The sequence below is a fragment of the Anastrepha ludens genome, chromosome 3, assembly GCF_028408465.1.
Source record: "Anastrepha ludens isolate Willacy chromosome 3, idAnaLude1.1, whole genome shotgun sequence".
NCBI classification, from domain to species: domain Eukaryota; kingdom Metazoa; phylum Arthropoda; class Insecta; order Diptera; family Tephritidae; genus Anastrepha; species Anastrepha ludens.
This window is the reverse complement of record NC_071499.1, coordinates 121,678,405-121,696,786: the sequence shown is the minus strand read 5'-3', so window position 1 is coordinate 121,696,786 and position 18,382 is coordinate 121,678,405. Positions and strand designations below refer to the sequence as shown.

Sequence of the window (18,382 nt, the reverse complement as noted above, 5' to 3'; positions counted from 1 at the left end):
TTCAATTGATCGTTGGGGTTGGCCCGACAATAGCCCATTTTACCAAACAAATTTTGCAACACGTTTCGTATCCTTTAAGTAACACGTTTTAAAAAAATTCCTAAAGTTATAAAAAAAATGTTTAATAGAGCCCACGAAATTGTTTGCTTATATGTAGAAAATATGCAACACCGCCATGGAAAAAAAATTATCAAAAATAAAAGAGAATTTTCAGCCACCTCAAACTTGCTTTTGTTGTGAAAGTACTAAAATTTAAAGGGATATAAAACTTCATACCCAAATTTCTATTTAAATACTAATTAAAAATGCTGAAATTTTTGTAAAAATTTGTGGAATTTTTACAAATTTTGTGCAAATTTTGAAGTTTTAGTTATTATGGTGTTATTATTATAGAATGAACTATAGTATTATAAAATATAATTTAATTTAAAAGACGAATAAAGAAATAGTCAAATCTTGTCAAAACGTTGAAGTGCGATATTTTTTTGCGGGCAGTCGCCTATAATATTAAATGTCAAGAAAACTAAATTTTATAAATTTTTTAAATTGGTAAAATAATTTCAAAAGGTGATTTTAAGCCCAAGACATACTTCCCAATGCCCCTTTACTGCAGCCAGATATACAGAAGGCATTTCATTTTTACAAAATGCGAAAAAATTTTAAAACTGAACCTCCTAAAAATAATATAATTTTTACAAATTTTTTCCTACTCATTCGTGCATTTTTGCACTCTAATGTAGCTGCTATATACATACTATATAAGTTTGTATGGTATGCATGTAGAAAGATTTGCAAATATAAGTGTGTATGTATGTGGAATAAACATTTAGTTGCCTCAGAAGTCTTAACTGGGCATCAAATAGCATTTCCTCTTCTAATTGTTTTGTGTCGTCATTTGCCTCTTTTTGTTGCTATTCGGTTTATTATTGTTTCTATTTTTTATACTTATTTGTGCTTTAAGTTAATTTTCAATTTCATTCGCATTTTTTTTAATTTTTCCATTTGTTGCCTCATCGTTTTAATTGTGTTGATGGCTTGCCGCTTGCGTGGCTTAGCTCAACGCGCGCTTTTGACGCGCATAAGCAGATGACAATTTATTTATTTACACATTAGCGCATTCGTGCATATAAATACATACATACACATGCACAAACAAGTGCTTGCGTGTGCGTGTATACAATCAGAATTGAACTTATTTTATTAAATTTTGTGGGCTGCACTGTTTTTTGGAAATTAGTAAAGTGGTTTCTGAAAATATAAATTTTTTTTGATTCAAGTGAAAATATTTTGCTTAACAAAAAATTAAAAAAAAAAAATCGGTGTTATTTAAAAAAAACAAACGATTACTTTTTTTTTTGTTAATGCTTTTTTTTTTAAGTAAAAATGATATATGTACATATAGATATTTATTTCTTTAAACATCTTAAAAGTATACAAACAGTAAGAATTCAAAGCTACTTGCATAAATTTGGAAGCTGCATCGGTCTTAATATTGGAGCATAGGGCGGAAAAAAATAAAAACAAAAAATATCAACAGCACGCGGTGTTTTTAAACGGACCCCATCCAAATACTAACCGCGCCCGACGTTGCTTAATTTCGGTGATCGGACGAGAGACGATGTTTCCAGCGCGGTTGGTCGTTGGTTGTACATAACAGGTGGCGCTAAAGTAATCCTCCTATCAGAAAATGCTATAAATTGGCCCGTAATGTCAGTTCTGTTTTGACATTTGTGTAGTAAACACATGCGAAATACACGTTAATAAACAATGTTACGCTACACTGCTCCAGAACGCGGAATATTGCTGACTATTTATTTGACCAATAATCGGTCGGTGACTTTGGCACAACGTGAATTTCGTGGCAGATTTTCTCGCCGTCCAACGCCTACTGGAGAAACACTGCGACGTTTAGCCGCTCGCCTCGAAGAGACTGGCACAACACGAGATGCTGCCAGGTGTGGCAGACCCCGGAGTAGCCGTTCTGCAGAGAATTTTGCTGCTGTAGCCGAGGATGTCATGGAAGCGCCGTCGACATCGACCAGACGACGAGCCACGCAAATGGGTATCAGTCGACGGTCTTTACAGCGAATTTTGGTACAAGATTTGAAGATGTTTCCGTACAAAGTCTAGACGGTGCATCAGCTGTTAGCTGCTGACCGCCAATCGCGTCTAACATACGCTCAAGCCATCCTTATTCACCACCAAGAGGAAGATGATTTTTCATCAAAAATAATCATGAGTGATGAGGCCCATTTCCATCTTAGCGGGTACGTAAATAAGCAAAATTTTCGCTTCTGGGGCACTAAAAATCCGCGTGTAACCCACGAAGAGCCATTACACCCGCTCAAAGGCACTGTATGGTGTGCTGTTTTCGCTGGAGGAGTCATCGGACCTTTTTTCTTCAAAGACGTCGCGGGCCAAACGGTTACTGTGAATGGTGAGCGCTACAGAGCAATGATCAACGAGTTCTTTTTGCCGCAACTTGATGAATTGGGATTGGAAAATATATGGTTCCAACAGGACGGTGCAACGGCACACACTGCACGTGCCACAACCGATATGCTGAAGGATGCATTTCCCGGGCGCCTAATCTCCCGTTTTGGCGATTGGCACTGGCCAGCAAGATCGCCTGATTTGACCGCTCCAGACTTCTTTTTGTGGGGCTTTTTGAAGTCGCGGTTTTATGTCAACAAGCCTCAGACTCTTGCAGCTCTTAAAGACAATATCCGTCAAGAATGTGAGGACCTATCGCCGGAAGTTTTGGCCAAAGTGATGGAAAATGCCATAAAAAGAGCTCAAATGGCAATCAATTGTGGCGGCGGCCATTTACATGACATCATATTCTCAGCTTGATGTAAAAAAAATTAAAAGACCAAATAAAAATAATCCACAAGAAGAATCAAAGTTTTTCATTTTTTTTAAATTACAGCTAAAAAACATCGCAAGGTTACTTTTGCGCCACCTTGTACATATCTATGTATACATATATTCAAAAAACACGCCCTTGATTTTTTGTTATTATTATTGTTTATTAAAATATAATTAAAATTATAGATTACTCTAATATAAAAGCTCTAGCTACCAGGGCTATCGGCTTAGAAAAATGATAGTACACGTAAGTAAATATAAATTATAAGACTAAATAAGTTGAAAGATATTTATAGCTTTAAGAAAATTAGACACTTTTATTATATTTGCTTCAGAAGGGATGGAGAGATTTATGTTGTTTTTAAGAAATATAGTTTTCAATAAATTTTCATGTGCGCATATTTTAACTGAATAGGCACTAACTATTATTTTTTTTAAGGAAGAAAGATTTTTTTTACATAATTAAATATTTTCTTAAGAACAGTTTTTAAAAATTAACAAAATCACGCATGTGTTCTTAAAACAATGGCCTTTAACAAATTTTATCGACTCTAATTGAGAAAAAACTGGCCAATGAAAAATATTTATTTTATGACATTGAAAAAAAAACGTATTTTTAAGAAATAATTTTAACTCAAAATGTTTTTTTTAAATATATAAAATTAAGTATAAGCTCTTCACTAATTATAATAAAAATATATGATAAAAAGATAATAATAATATACCTAAAAAGGTGATAATCATATTTTCATTAAAAAAGTAGAAAATTTCGTGTTGTGAAGAAAATAATTGTATGACTTTCAAAAAAATATTTGTTTAACATTATCACAGAAATATTTTTAACATTATCACAAATATACTGTATGTAGTCAGTGTAATAAAATAATCCTTTCCGTTGGATCCTTGAAATCTACGTTCCAAGCTTCGGAAGAAATCTTAATGTGGCTGTTGATTTCAGCTCAACAGTCATGCACCACACCTTTATTGAAGACTTAATATCTTTAGTATTATTCTGCAAGGCTCCTTTTATCCACTAGTATGAAACAAGGCTGCAAAAAGATGCACTTACACAGACTCTGGCATATCCAAAGGATAGGAGTGGTCTCTTAGAAGTTGTTCATGACTATTCTAGTTATTTTGATGCATTGAATAAGCGTTTTAAATAACTCAAACATGCAAATCACACAGTTTTTTAGAGCAGAAAGAGTTCCATCGAATGAATACTTACCCTTTGCCAAACAGTTCAGGTAGTCGCAACCAGGCGTGATCCATACTGCATCCCCTTGTCTTTAAACCTTTTTTTTTTTTTGCTTATTCTTAATATTATTTTCAAATCTTATGCGTAAAAATTTGTAATTTTCTACCATTTAGATATAAATTGCACACAACCCGCCATCGATGACTTCCCCAAGGATCTATTCACCGAGGCGCAGAGACAGTCAGGTGCTGTTGTACTTCATGTGATAGCCAGTTTATATTTATTTGTAGCATTAGCGGTAGTATGTGATGAGTACTTTGTGCCTGCAGTCGAAAAGATATGTGCAGGTGAGTGATCTATGAAGAAAAAATAAAAAAATCATAAGTTACTAACGGGTTACATACGTCCAGCAGCGCCACATATGCGCTAAAAGAAAAACTGTTTTTAGAAATAAATATAAAAAGTTGTTTATTAGTACTTCAACTTTATAACAAAAATTTATTTTAATTTTTCTTTACAAAAATTAATATATAAAAAATCACATGACCCAAAGTACAATGAAAAAAAGTTGCTCCACGGTCTGCATCATTTCTCCTTCAAATATTAATGGATCTGTAAAAAGTAAGAAAATTCTAAATTCTTGTAAAATAAAGTTGTAGTTATAGTCTGTCGAGCCCGATTTTTGAATTTCGAAAAATTTTGCAATTTACGGCATTTAAAAAAAGGTTTAACGTCATAAATGCCACACTTTAATTACGTTTTTAAAAATTTTTAATAAAAATATCAAAAATCAAATCTATAGAGAAAACACTTTGGAATATTAAAACAAAAACCGCATCAAAAAATATTAAAAACTGTATGAGTTATCATGCAGACCGAGCCGAAAAAAGTCGTTTCGAGATAAATGAGTTTACAGTTCGAGGTGCCGGAGCGCGCGGACCGATTTCTACCTAGTTAATGGGCTGTAGAAGCTTTTCAAAAATAATTCATTCACTTGAAAGGTCATACTCTACTCTACCTTTCTACATAATTCCCATTACTATTAAGGCATTTATCGTATCTTGGGACGAGCTTTTGTCAAAAGAAGATTGCCGCCTAATTAGACAACCACTGCTCACAGTCGTTTTCACTTTGTCATCATCGGAATGGCGCTGCCGCGCCAGATGCTTCCTAAAGTGCATAAACAAATGGTAGTCGGCTCGGCGCTATATCGGGACTGTATGGAGGGTGGTCCAATTGTTTCCAACCAAAAGAAGATATAAGGTCCTGTATTCGATTTACTGTGGGTGGACGGGTATTATCGTGGAGCAAAACGACACCTGCGCTCAGCATGCCACACCTTTTGTTATGAATTGCGCGACGCAGTTTTTGTAAAGTCGCACAGAACGCTGCTGCATTGATCGTGTCGCCGCGAGTCAAAAAATCGACCCGCAACACACCCTTCTGTCCCAAAACACAGTGCGCATGATTTTCTGAGCAGAAATTGTTTGTTTGAATTTCACTTTCTTAGGGGATGATGAATGGCGCCATTCCATTGATTGCTGCTTCGATTCCAGTGAAACGTAGGCTACCCATATTTCATCGCCTGTGGCAATAAAGCTTAGAAAATCATCCATACACTTCACTTATTTGGTGATGAATGTCAACTGATTTGAAGCCTTGAGCACAAAGAAACCGTATTATAGCACGCACTTCACAGTCGGCGGGATTCTCAATAGATGGAGGCATTTTAAAATCACGTAAACAGATGTAGACTTGGTCGGATAGTTCCGTAATGGCGTATATGGCTTCCCAACAGATGTAGCTACACGACGCGCATGCGCTAAACGGCGACTACAGCGCTGCGGCGGCGTAATTTAAAAACGGCACTCACTTTAAAAACACGCCTCGTATTATTGGGAATTTCCACATGAAAAGATACTATACTTTCCAAATATCGAAAAAAATCAATTTTTTTTTAATTCTGGACGTATGTAATCCTTTAAGCAAATACTTAATTATATTTAATTTTAATTACAATATATTCTCATTATTAGTATTTTTATGTACTACTTTCTTTTAAATTTTTTATAAATTTTTTTCTACTTTATTTTTCCCCACGCTGCGCAGCGTTAAACATGTCAAATGATGTGGCTGGCGCCACTTTCATGGCTGCGGCCACATCAGCGCCCGAACTCTTCGTCAATGTGATAGGCACATTCATCACAGAGGGTGACATTGGTGTGGGCACCATCGTCGGTTCGGCGGTGTTCAATATTTTAGCGGTGGCTGCGTGTTGTGGGATCGGCGCTGGCATGGTGAGTAGCTAAGATTGAAACATAAGAATTAAGATTTGAATGTAACTTTTACCCACCCGTTCGTACATTTAATTTATTTCACTTTTAATTTTCTTTGCTTCTTCTACTTCTCTTCATTGGTAGACTATTCCGCTCGATTGGTGGCCATTGACGCGCGATAGCATAGCGTATGGCGTCACAGTAGCCATATTGATATGTGTCATGCACGATGAACGTGTCGAATGGTATGAGGCGCTGATATTGGTCTCACTCTATGCCGTTTACTTGGCAGTGATGTATTTTGATAAATCATTTCAAAAATGCGCAAAAGGTATGATGAGTGTTTGCTCTATGCAGATTTTAACGATAAATGCTTACTGCATACTTACATATATAGCATAGAATACTCTAAAATATTACACTTGGTACATGGTTAAATTGATGAACACTTACATACATATTTATGTGTATATTTCCACGCTTTTACACAAACTCATTTAGGTGGCGTGAAACAGGCCCGCACGCGCAGTCGCTCCTCCAATTGCAGCATACAGGCAAAAAACAGCAATGAAAAGGAACCAGGTTGATGGACATATACTACATACATATTAAGCATACTAACACATATACACTAATACACATACACATATATATTTACATACTTAAGAGTCTATTTATAAAGTCACGGTGCCAAAAAAGCTCGCAATGTACATAATTTTCAAGGTATCCCTGTTTTACTGAGAAAATCCAAATCCAAATAGTTGTTTAAAATTTATTATTTTTCATCTTTCATCAACAATAAATCTGTTAAAAATGACAAATTTATAAAAAAAATTTCATTATTGAGCTGCTCCTAAAAGCCCTCCTCAATTTGTTTACCAACTGAAAATACCCGATGTATTGCCTTTAGCTGAGATTCATCGCTCTGGGTGAAATATTTTTTTTATTTTTTTTTTTGTCGGAACAACTAGCAAGTACAGCAATCAGACACAATTAAGTCTATTGTACTGCGCTCGGATTCCTTTTTAATTTTCATTAAATCTACCCGACCTCTGAAGAAATCTGAGTAGATCTTGTGGTGCCAAGTAGTCGCGTCTTAACACATCAGTAGCTTGGCTGTCACTGCAAACACATACAGATCTGTCTCTCCATGTGTTTCCACAACAAAGTTCATCGCTTCTTGAACAGCATACGCCTCCGCTTGAAACACAGATGCATGCATTTCAAGAGCAAAGTGCAGTTATGTCCCGCTGGATTCTACGCAGACCCCAGAGCATAGATCTCCGTTTCAACCGCAGATGCATGCATTCCAACAGCAAAGTACAGTTATGTCCCGCTGGATTCCATATTGACCCCAGGGGCGGAGTCGTGCTCGGTCCTGGAGCCATCCGTGAAAATGCGAAAACAGTGTTTGCTGGGCTCATTTTCAGAGTTTGACCTCAATTGAGCCTCTGGCATCACCACACTGAATCTATTTTCAAGTACGACTCTTGATGGCATGCAGTCAAGGCGCATGGAGAGAATCGTTGGATCGATGTCCATGCGTTCTCTGTTTTTCAAAGCCGGACAAGGGCCGTACCAGTTCTCATTATGTTTCAGTCTGCAGATGGCCTTGAAGGCCTCTCCTTGAATGAAAGCAACAAGTGATGGTAGACCAACCAGAGCATCTAATGCCGGGCATGAAGTAGTCGAAAAAGCTCCGGTACAACAGATGGCCTCTGTGCGTTGTAGTATTGATAAGATCCTCCTGACTCCCACGAGAGAGAGTCTGCTCATCCAGACCACTGATGCTTAGGTGCTAATAGGTCTTATCGTAGCCGTGTAGATTCATAGGATCTTGCTAGGAGAAAGACCCCACGTTTTCTCCAAGACACCCTTACACCGCCAGAAAGCTGTCAGTACTTTGGATGTCTTTGTTTCAACGTGTGACTTCCAAAGAAGTTTACTATCGAGGATTACTCCAAGATATTTGATTTCTTTTGGGTGAAATATAAGATCGCCTGTAAATTTTTTAACAACTGAAAATACCCGATATGCTCGCACAAAATATGTGATTTAGCGACTTCAAGCTCACTCTTCCAGATCAAGCATAACCCATGAGTAAGAACTCTAAAATTTAATTTCGATCTAAAGCTCACTTTTTATATGAGGTCTTATACACTCATATATATAGGCATTTTTCTTACTCTATAAATTCTGCTTATTTTACACTAAGTTCCGGAAAAGTTAGGTTAGCTGGCACGATAGACTAGACCAGAGGTCGGCAAAATTGACTTTGCGAGTATATTGGTGAGCACAGAGTAATCGCATTGCACAGTGGTGAAAATGTGTCAACAATGAAAAATTAAAACTGAAATGAAACTCCACTATGTTATACGAGGGCGGTTCAATAAGCACCCGGTGTTTGATGGCAGAGAGCGTTCCTGAGGGAAGTTCCTGTTGGCATCGAGTGCTGCCATCTATCCAATGGCGGCGAAATAAATTTCAGACTGATTGATGTGTTAGTTTGGAGTTGGCAGCTATTCGAGTAAGGCGTGTTTTGTGATTTTCGCTAAGATAGAAAAAGAGCAGCATCGTTCGGTAATTCGCTTTTTGGTGGAAAAAAATGCGAGAAGATAACAGCAAAGTTGGATGCTGTCTATGGGGACGCTTCGCCAGCTATGACCGCAGTTAGATATTGGTTTAATGAATTTAAACGTGAGCGAACATCCGTTTTTAATGGAGAGCGACCAGGACGCCCGGCAGACGTGGTTATGGAGGAAATCATTTAAACACTCCTCGACATGATTTTCGATGATCGACGAACGAAAGTGTGCGAAGTAACAGAGGCCATAGGTGTGACGACCAGAATGGCAATTAATATTTTACAAAATAAGTTGGGGAAGAAAAAACTGTCGGCCCGATGGGTGCCGCGATTGCTCACAAGCAACAACAAGCGGCTGCCTATTAACTTCGATTAAGCGAGATCCGAAGAAACTTTTGCGCCGAGTTGTCACCATTTATGAAACCTGGATTCATCATTACAAACCAGAAACTAAGGTACAATCAAAACAATGGATTTCTCGCGGTGAATCTGCTCCAAAGAAGGTGAAAACAGTCCCATCGGCAGGAGAGGTAATGGCGACGAACGGCGTCATCCTCATGGATATTTTGGAAGAAGGAAGAATGATCACTGGGGAATACTACAGTGAGTTATTCGACCACTTTCACAAAAAATTGAAAGAGACATGGTCCCACTTGGCGAAAAAGAAGGTGCTGTTTCACCACGATAACACACCTGCACATTCATCCGGAGCTGTCACCGCCGAACTGCATGAATTGCTGGCGCACCCACCGTATTCACCCGATCTGGCTCCCTGCGACTTTTTCTTATTCCCTAACATGAAGAAATGCCTCGCGGGGAAAAAATACGTGCGTTGCGTGCGAGTAAGCTTTGCCGACCTCTATACTAGACTCATTGGGTTTTCGTTTTATACCTACAGCTTCGCGTCAGCACTCTGTTTTCTTCAAATTTTCTTCTACCATAGCTTCAGATACAACAGATAAAAATTGATTATTTCAAAGTAACCTTCAAAAAGTAAGATAAAGTTTGACCAGCTAGCTAAAATAGGCTAATTGGGAACACTATTTATCTATACTAATATTATAAAGAGGAAAACTTTGTTTGTTTGTAATGAATAGGCTCAAAAACTACTGGACCGATTTTAAAAATTCTTTCACCATTCGAAAGTTACATCATCCAGAGTAACATGGATTATATTTTATTTTGGAAATAGGGCTCGAGATATAGGTCAAAACGTGGACCCGGGTAACCTTCGGATGTGTATGTACAATATGGGTATCAAATGGAAGCTGTTGGTGAATGCTTTAGTCCAGAGTATTTTTCATGCCGCTCCGTGACTAGGGTTTTGAGATAGAGATCAAAACGTGGACCCTAGAATGTGTTTGTACAATATGGATATCAAATTGAAGCTGTTGGTGAATGCTTTAGTACAGAGTATTTTTCATGCCGCTCCGTTACTGGGGTCTCGAGATATAGGTCAAAACGTGGACCCGGGTAACCTTTGGTTGTGTATGTGCAATATGGGTATCAAATAAAAGCTGTTGATAAGTGCTTTAGTACGGTAATTTTCATACCTATTGATGACTAGGGTCTCGAAATATATGCCAAAACGTGGACCCGCCGTGTCTTTGCACCGAATTAAACCAAACTTACGCACATTGTTAAGTAAGTATTGAAAATGGGTTTCGTAAAGTTTGGTTGTAATTCGGAGCACTGGCAACGGGTACAGCGTTCTTTTGAACCAGCCATAATGTCGCTTACTTTTTTAACGCTTGGGGCGGAACTGAACTGTCAAATTGACAGTGTGAGTTACAATGTGTCAATATTTCTTTCTGATTTGGATGCCATAAGGAAAAAACGTAAGTGCAACGTGTAAAAATTGTTTGTGAATTTTTTTGGAAAAATATAAATTCGTTTTTTTTTTGAAAAATATAAATGGATAATGGTTAAAAAAGCTCCAATGCTTAATAAAACATATAAATTGAAACGAAAAATTCATGGATGATCAGGAAAAAAGACGATTGTTTATTCATATGCGTTGATTTGAAATTTAAAAACAATCTTCTTTTTTCCTGATTTTCAATTTATATTTTATATTTACTCAAAAACAAATAGAAAAACAAAAAATATTGTTTATGCCAAAGCGCTTGAATAAAGAATAAAGAAATAAATAATATGAAAATCATATATTTTCTGTTCTAAACCATATCTATTCTATTTTAGTGTGCCCAGCGAAGGGGGCCGGGTTTGCTAGTAGATAATAATTTTTGTCAGCAATCAGCAATATTATACGGCGGCCGCCGTAGCCGAATGGGTTGGTGCGTGATTACCATTCGGAATTCACAGAGAGAACGTTGGTTCGAAACTCGGTGAAACACCAGAGTTAAGAAAAACATGTTTCTAATAGCGGTCGCCCTCGGTAGGCAATGGCAAACCTCCGAGTGTATTTCTGCCATGAAAAACCTCCTCATAAAAATATCTGCCGTTCGGAGTCGGCTTGAAACTGTAGGTCCCTCCATTTGTGGAACAACATCAAGACGTACACCACAAATAGGAGGAGGAGCTCGGCCAAACACCCAAAAAGCGTGTACGCACCAATTATATATATAATATTTTTTCTTTAATTTAAAAAGTAAGGTTATGTTCGACTAATTGCACGAAGCGATTTGTCTCAAACATTTCTTTGCTTCGGATATTACAACAAAATTTTGATTATTTTTTGCACTAAGCTCCGGAAAAGTAAGGTTATGCTATACCAATTGGCTAAAATAGGCTAATTTGGCTCACTCTTAAGGGGTTATACGCAGTTATGAAGCAAATAAAAGACGGGTTGTCAAGAATTTATCCTGAAGAAACTTCAGAATATTTTAATTTGAAAATTTTTGGCGGTTATAAAAGCATCCTTCAAGAACGTAACAAAATTTTTTATTTATGAAAATGTTGATTATAGAGCGCGCTGCAGGCGATTTCTGGAACCTCCTTTAAAAAAAGACGATTTACGGTGTACATCGTAACTCAGGATTGGATTATCTGAAATCAAAAAACCAAACAAATTTTGTTAATATATTAGATTATCTAGTAATTAATCGTTCGGCTAATCAAAATAGTGAATTTTCACAAAATGGCAGCTTTTAAAAGAAATGATTTCGATTTTTACGTTAAAATTTCGCCGTAAATTGATTATAAAATGGAAAATAAGTATCAGATTTACAAAAGGAACGATCAATTACTAGAAAATGTATCTTTAAAGATTGAGTTAAAACGGTTGACCGATCAAACAAGCCGTTTTCGAGACATCGTGTACACCGACTTGAAAAATGCTGTTTTGAAAAAAACACGTTTAAAGTTTCAATGCCTACCTTAAAACGTGCCGAGGCATCTCTACATATTTAGGTATAACTCCGAAAGTATTGCTTAGATCTACTTCAAATTTCGTGCGTATACTTTTGAATATAGTTATGTACATTACAAAAATGCAATAAAAAAAATCGATTTTTTTGAAAGTCATAACTGCGTATAACCCCTTAATACACGAGCACTTTTCCCTCAGCATTATTTTGCTCAATTTGTTTTCAATCCCCAGATATTACAGCAAAATTCTGAAAAAGTAAGGTTATATTGAACCAATTGGACTCGTTTCTTATGCATGAAGTGCTTTGTATTTTGCCTTATAGACTATAACGAAGTTTGGATTATTTTGAACTAAGCACCGAACAACTATTTTATTATTTTTCTCCAAATATCACAGAAAAATTCCAAAAAAGTAAGGTTATGTTTGACTGGAATACGCTGATAAAGCTCTTTTTATATCTCAGCAACGCTTTCAACATTTTTACTTATTAAGTTTTTATTATCCGGTTTGTCTTAATATTTTGAGTTTCCTCAAATATTTTCTTGCTGCAGATATCAGCACAAAATGTAGACTATTTTACACTAAGCTTGGAAAAAGTAAGGTTATGTTTGGCCACTTCACTAAACTAGGTTAAGTGGGCTCTATTTTTACGCACGAGACGGTTTGTTTTCACATACTCAATTCCTCAAAGAATTTGCTGCTCCAGATATCAAATTACCAAATCCAAATATCCATCAAAATACCGATTATTTCACGCTAAGCTCCGCAGCACTGAGGTTCTGTCTGATCAATTAGCATTAAAAGCTTAGGTGGCCCACTTTAAAGAGATTTTGTGTTATTTCTGTACCTTCCATTACTTGTTGCAAGCCGCATGAGCTCTTCTCCTTTGTGCTTTCCAACACTAACAATTGAATATAAACTTCTAAACACCACATTTCCATTAACACTTTTACTACCAACAAATCACGCTCGCGCATTTTTTAAATCACTAACTTCTACCTTTTGCCTTTCAGACCTCGTCGAGAATCGCATTTGCCACAAGCTCTCTACCATACAACTAAATGGTGGCGTCAATAATGAGCCACCAAAGCTGCAGCCAACCGCATCACCACCTCCCACACAAATTGCAGCCACGAATTCCAATACAAATTCCAATTCGAATACAACAACCACAACTACAACAGCAGCCATTCTACAACCACCGCCCGATGCCAAATTCTTGCCCACCACTATTTCCATAGAGAAAGCAGCTCTGGAGTTACAGCCGACAGCAGCAGGCGGCGCCATCTCGGCAGCAGTACCCGCCTCAGTTGTGGCTGCCGCATCTGCAGCGAGCGACGAAGAGGAAGAGGAGGAACATTACTCTTTGCTACACTATCCAAAGGATAAAAGTTGTTTTGCACAATTCACTTGGCTCATTATTTGGCCGATACATTTACTCTTTCGTATAGCAATACCGGATTGCAAAAAAACAAAGAATAATAAAATATTCCCGTTGACGTTCATTATGTGCATTGTGTGGATTGGTTCGTTGTCATATGTGGTCGCTTGGATGATCACTATCATAGGTGAGTGAGGCGCATGAGGAAGGTCCATTTTCAAAAGGTTTTATCTAATATTCTTCCTTCTAATTCAGGTGACACACTGAAAATCCCAGATTCAGTGATGGGTATTACCTTCCTTGCTGCAGGTACAAGTGTGCCGGAGGCGGTTTCCAGTGTTATTGTGGCTAAGAGAGGTAATTAATGAAGGAAGAAGCTGATAATGATTGCACATTAGGGTGGGTTAATTTTTACGACATCGTTGCTAGCAGATGTGGATTCTACATGAAATTCTGAGACAAAAACTTCACTAAAGCATAGCTGCAAAGTCAATTTCGAGCTCCCGAAAATAGTCTCTTGTATAGGTATAGAAAAGTTTGTTAGTTTCAAAAATTCGGATTAGATAAAACAAAGTTGTGGCTGGAGTCATGTACGAACTCAGTTTGTGTTAATGGAGTTAATTTTTGGTAATCAGATCACCACATACTAACCATCCAAAATAAATAACAGAGGAGTCGGACAGCACACATTAATAAGATCATAGGAACAAGCCATCGAATTTCAAGGAACATCCAGATTTCCCTAGAATTGCTGGATATGAAACAGTATTCGATTAAGAAGTAATAGGTTATTTGCCTGGATTTCCTATCCACGTGGCGGAGTTGCCACCTTTAGCATAGCTGGCGGGAAGGAGCGTTTCGTTTTTAAGCCGCTCGATCCGAGTCAGACGCTTTCTGCAAAATCCCATTATCTGTCAGACGGTGCGGTACTCCAGTTTTCAGTCCGCGATTGGTATTTTATTTCCCACCTACTCTGCATATCTGCCGAGCATTCCCCTATACGCCACCTGGTGACGCGTCCGATGGGAGACTGAGAACTCCACACGGAGTTCTAGTTCTATAGCAACTAATTATTATTGTTGTGCGATACGAATACTACACCGGCTGAAAGTAGAAAAGTGAAAAAAGTTAAAATCAACAATTATACAGTATCCTCCTCTAATCCTCTGCAAATCTTTTTGATTGGAACTTCAGAAGATTTACCCTATCATCAGAAGGTACCGGGAATGTTTAATTTTATATTTTTTTCTTATGTTGGTAGGACTTTAAGACACACATCTCTCCCTTTTTAGCACCATCGGATCATTAGTGTCTACCAGGGCGGCCGGAAATATGGTCAAACAATTCTTAGATTTTGCATGAAAATAACGCGCCACCGCACCGAGCCCAAATTTTCCTGGATTATTTGACCAAGCACCAAGTAAATACCATCGTGCAAGCACCGCATTCACCTGATATGGCCCCGTACGACTACTTTTTGTTTCCCAAGAGGAAGTTACCACTTCGTGGAAGAAGATTTCAGTCGATAGAGGAAATAAAAGAGAATGGAACGAAGAGCTGAAGGTCATCCTTTCGTCGGTCTACCAGGGGTACATGGAGGACTGGGTTAAACGTTGGCCCATGTGCGTTGCTTCAGACGGGTCATATTTTGGAGGAGATGCAATAAAATTGCCTGAAATTTAGCTCTGTTTTGTTTTATTTAAACATTCCCGGAACTTTCAGATCATAGGGTACAACAGCATATGGAAGATATTGTTGGGTTCTATGATAAAATTTTTAAGTACAAAAGTGGTCATTATCGGAAAAACGACAAGGAGAACGCCTACTCTCTATAAAGCAAATAAGTCTGATAGTTCTCGTTACGAAAAAATCGTAGATACTTCGTAGAGTTGCAGCTCTAAACAAACTATCACTGCTGACTGGAGTATCTTCAAAAGAATATTTGTAAAAGTCTAGATTCAGTTTTCGTTAATGAACCGTAGCCATCAGTTTGATTACTTACAGCTTGTAGCGCTCCCTGACAATTAAGCTATTGTATAATTGGGTCATTTCTTCTAAACCGAGTTTGCAAGCACTTGGTGCTCATCATTTTCTGCATTTATTTATTTTTCTTCCACATTAAACTATTCTAACTTATGTATCTATACCATCTATCTTCCGTCTTGTTTTTTTTTTGTTCCTTTCCTTTCAGGTCACGGTTCCATGGGCATCTGCAATTCGATTGGATCAAACACATTCGATATACTTCTCTGTTTAGGTGTACCTTGGCTCATCAAAGCTGTCTTCTTTCCCATACAACAAGGACAAAACTATGTCGGCATCAATTCAGCTGGTCTGGAGTATTCGGCTATAACGTTACTCTCCACACTATTTTTGCTCTATATCACATTCTCGTTCAATAAATTCAAACTGGATCGAAAAGTGGGCATGGCCTGTTTGGTTATGTATCTGGTCTTTATGATATTCGCATCGCTGATAGAGTTGAATGTATTCTTTCGGGTTAACTTGCCAACTTGCGGACGTTCGTGAAGCGCCGACAGGCGCAGAGCGTGAGAGCGAGCGAACGAGAGAGAGAGAGTGAGAGAGAAGGAGAGAAGAAACGGCGTGTGCGCGTTTTTACGTACAAATTTATTAGACGAAAAAACCAATAACAACATGCAACAGTAATAGTGAAAATTCAAATGAAAATGAGAGCAAAAGTATTGCGACTTTTCCAAAAAGGATTAAAAACAAAAAAAAACAACAAAAGCTAGCGGAAAGTTTATGATTTTCGAGGAATGAGTTGATTGTGTAACTCTGTAACTTGCAAATATATTTTTCTTCTTTTTGTTGTACAAGGGTATTATATGTATAAGTTGTATTTACGTTTTTGGTTAAAATTTTTGATTTTTTTTTTTTTCATTTTTGTGCTTCTAAAGCACAGCTAAAGCGCGTTGGCTCGAGAGAAAAGTGTATTCAATAATTTTATGTAAATAAATTCAAAACAAACTTTTCGTTACAATCGCTTGCTTTGTTTAAAAGAACATAACAAAATTATCGAATCCACAAAGAAAATACAAAAAAATGCTTACAACAGAAAAATTTACATACATATATGCAAATTACAATCCTAATGCTTAATGATGTAAAAATAAGCTGTGTAATAAATAAGTCTTATTCATAATATCTTAAAAGGACTAGAAAAGCAAGAGCATCCATGGAATTATTTTGTGAAAAGAAGAATTTAAAAAGATTTCAAATTTATTTTAAATTTGAAAATTGATTTTGGTTTTTAAATTTTTAATTTGAAAAAGAGAAAAGAGAGAGAGATTGTACAAATAAAATTTTAATAAAAAAAAAAAAATTATTTAAAGTGCGAATTTAAACATTAAATTTAAAAATATTTTTTTTTAATTAAATTTTTTTTTATATTTTCTCTTTATAAAATTTAAAATTTAGAAACAAAAAAAAATTGTTTAATTCAAAATAAATTTTAAAACTTTTTAAATTTTTCTTTTCACAAAATAATTTTATTAATTGATTTTAAATTTAAAATTTTAAAAAGGGCAAAAATTTTAAAATTTATTTTAAGTTTGAAAATTCCTTTTTGTTACTAAATTTTACAATTTAGAAAGAGTAAAAATTTTAAAAATAAACTTTTATTTAACAAAAAAATTAATTGAATGTTTAATTTAATTTTTAAACTTGCTCATTAAATTAAATGTTTTTTTAATTAAAATTTTATTCTTAAAATATTTTCTTATTTTCAAATTTAAAATTTAAAAACAAAAATTAACTTTTAAATTAAAAAAAATTTAAAACTTTTTAATTTTTTTTCACAAAATAATTTTATTAATTGTTTTTAAATTTTAAATTTTAAAAAGGGAAAAAAATTTAAAAATAAAATTTTAATTAAAAAAACATTTAATTTAATGAGCAAGTTTAAAAATTAAATTTAAAAATTAATTTTTTAATTAAAATTTCAATTTAAAATTTTTTTCTCTTTTTCCATTAGAGCAGAAAGTTGGAATCGAACGTAATTAACATTAAAAAATAAGTTTCAATAAAATGCATAAAATATATTTTGCGTTTTTTGTTTTCCGAATAAATTTGCTTGCAAATAAAAATGTAACTTTACAATTTTTTCTCAAAATATATGTATGTATGTTCAATATTTATGTTTATCCCGCAGTGTTGAAATATATTTTTTATATAATGCCGAATCGCGCATTATATGAAAGTTTTATATATATATAAATAGAACAAAAAGCAAAAAATCAAATAATAATGTTAATGAGCGCAGTTTTTAGATCCTTAGTTGCTAAGATTTGTAATTTTAAATATTAAATAAAAAACTAAATTAAATTATATAGTTGACTCTACTTTTGGCTAGGAAAAAAATTTTAATTTTAAATTTAGCTATTTATATAGGTAAAAATAAACAGGGAATTCTATCCTAATGGACACCTTACTTAAGCGGGCACCTCCCATAAGCGTTCACTTTTACCGGTACATGACACTAATCCTTAAGCTTTTTATTTTTTAAGCGGACAACTCTCCCATAACAGATTATTAACTCTTTGTATACTTTTCTCATAAGCAAACACCTCCAATTTTTTCAGTCCCTTAAGCAAACGCCTAAGAGAGAGAGAGAGTATACTGCAGATATAAGTATATTAGGGTGCATCATTTTCTATACAAAAATAAAAAAGGTGCCGTTTTTCCACTGTGAATTTATTTTAAGACTTCCGCTAAAATATTTCGG

At 35.7% G+C, this 18,382-nt stretch overlaps 1 protein-coding gene across 2 annotated transcripts in view; it reads left to right on the top strand.

The window, feature by feature from the left end:
* LOC128858953 (sodium/potassium/calcium exchanger 3-like) overlaps positions 1-16,971 on the top strand; it is a 37,839-nt gene extending 20,868 nt beyond the window's left edge. Inside the window, exons 2-8 of one of the 2 annotated variants that reach the window (XM_054095569.1) lie at positions 4,240-4,413; positions 6,176-6,363; positions 6,487-6,673; positions 6,844-6,924; positions 13,271-13,825; positions 13,894-13,995; positions 15,830-16,971. In XM_054095569.1, coding sequence (XP_053951544.1) covers positions 4,240-4,413; positions 6,176-6,363; positions 6,487-6,673; positions 6,844-6,924; positions 13,271-13,825; positions 13,894-13,995; positions 15,830-16,167 — 1,625 coding nt within the window. In that variant the 3' untranslated portion in view covers positions 16,168-16,971. The remainder of the gene's footprint in view (positions 1-4,239; positions 4,414-6,175; positions 6,364-6,486; positions 6,674-6,843; positions 6,925-13,270; positions 13,826-13,893; positions 13,996-15,829) is intronic. The other variant, XM_054095570.1, reaches the window with a different exon arrangement.
* Positions 16,972-18,382: the final 1,411 nt, after the last annotated feature.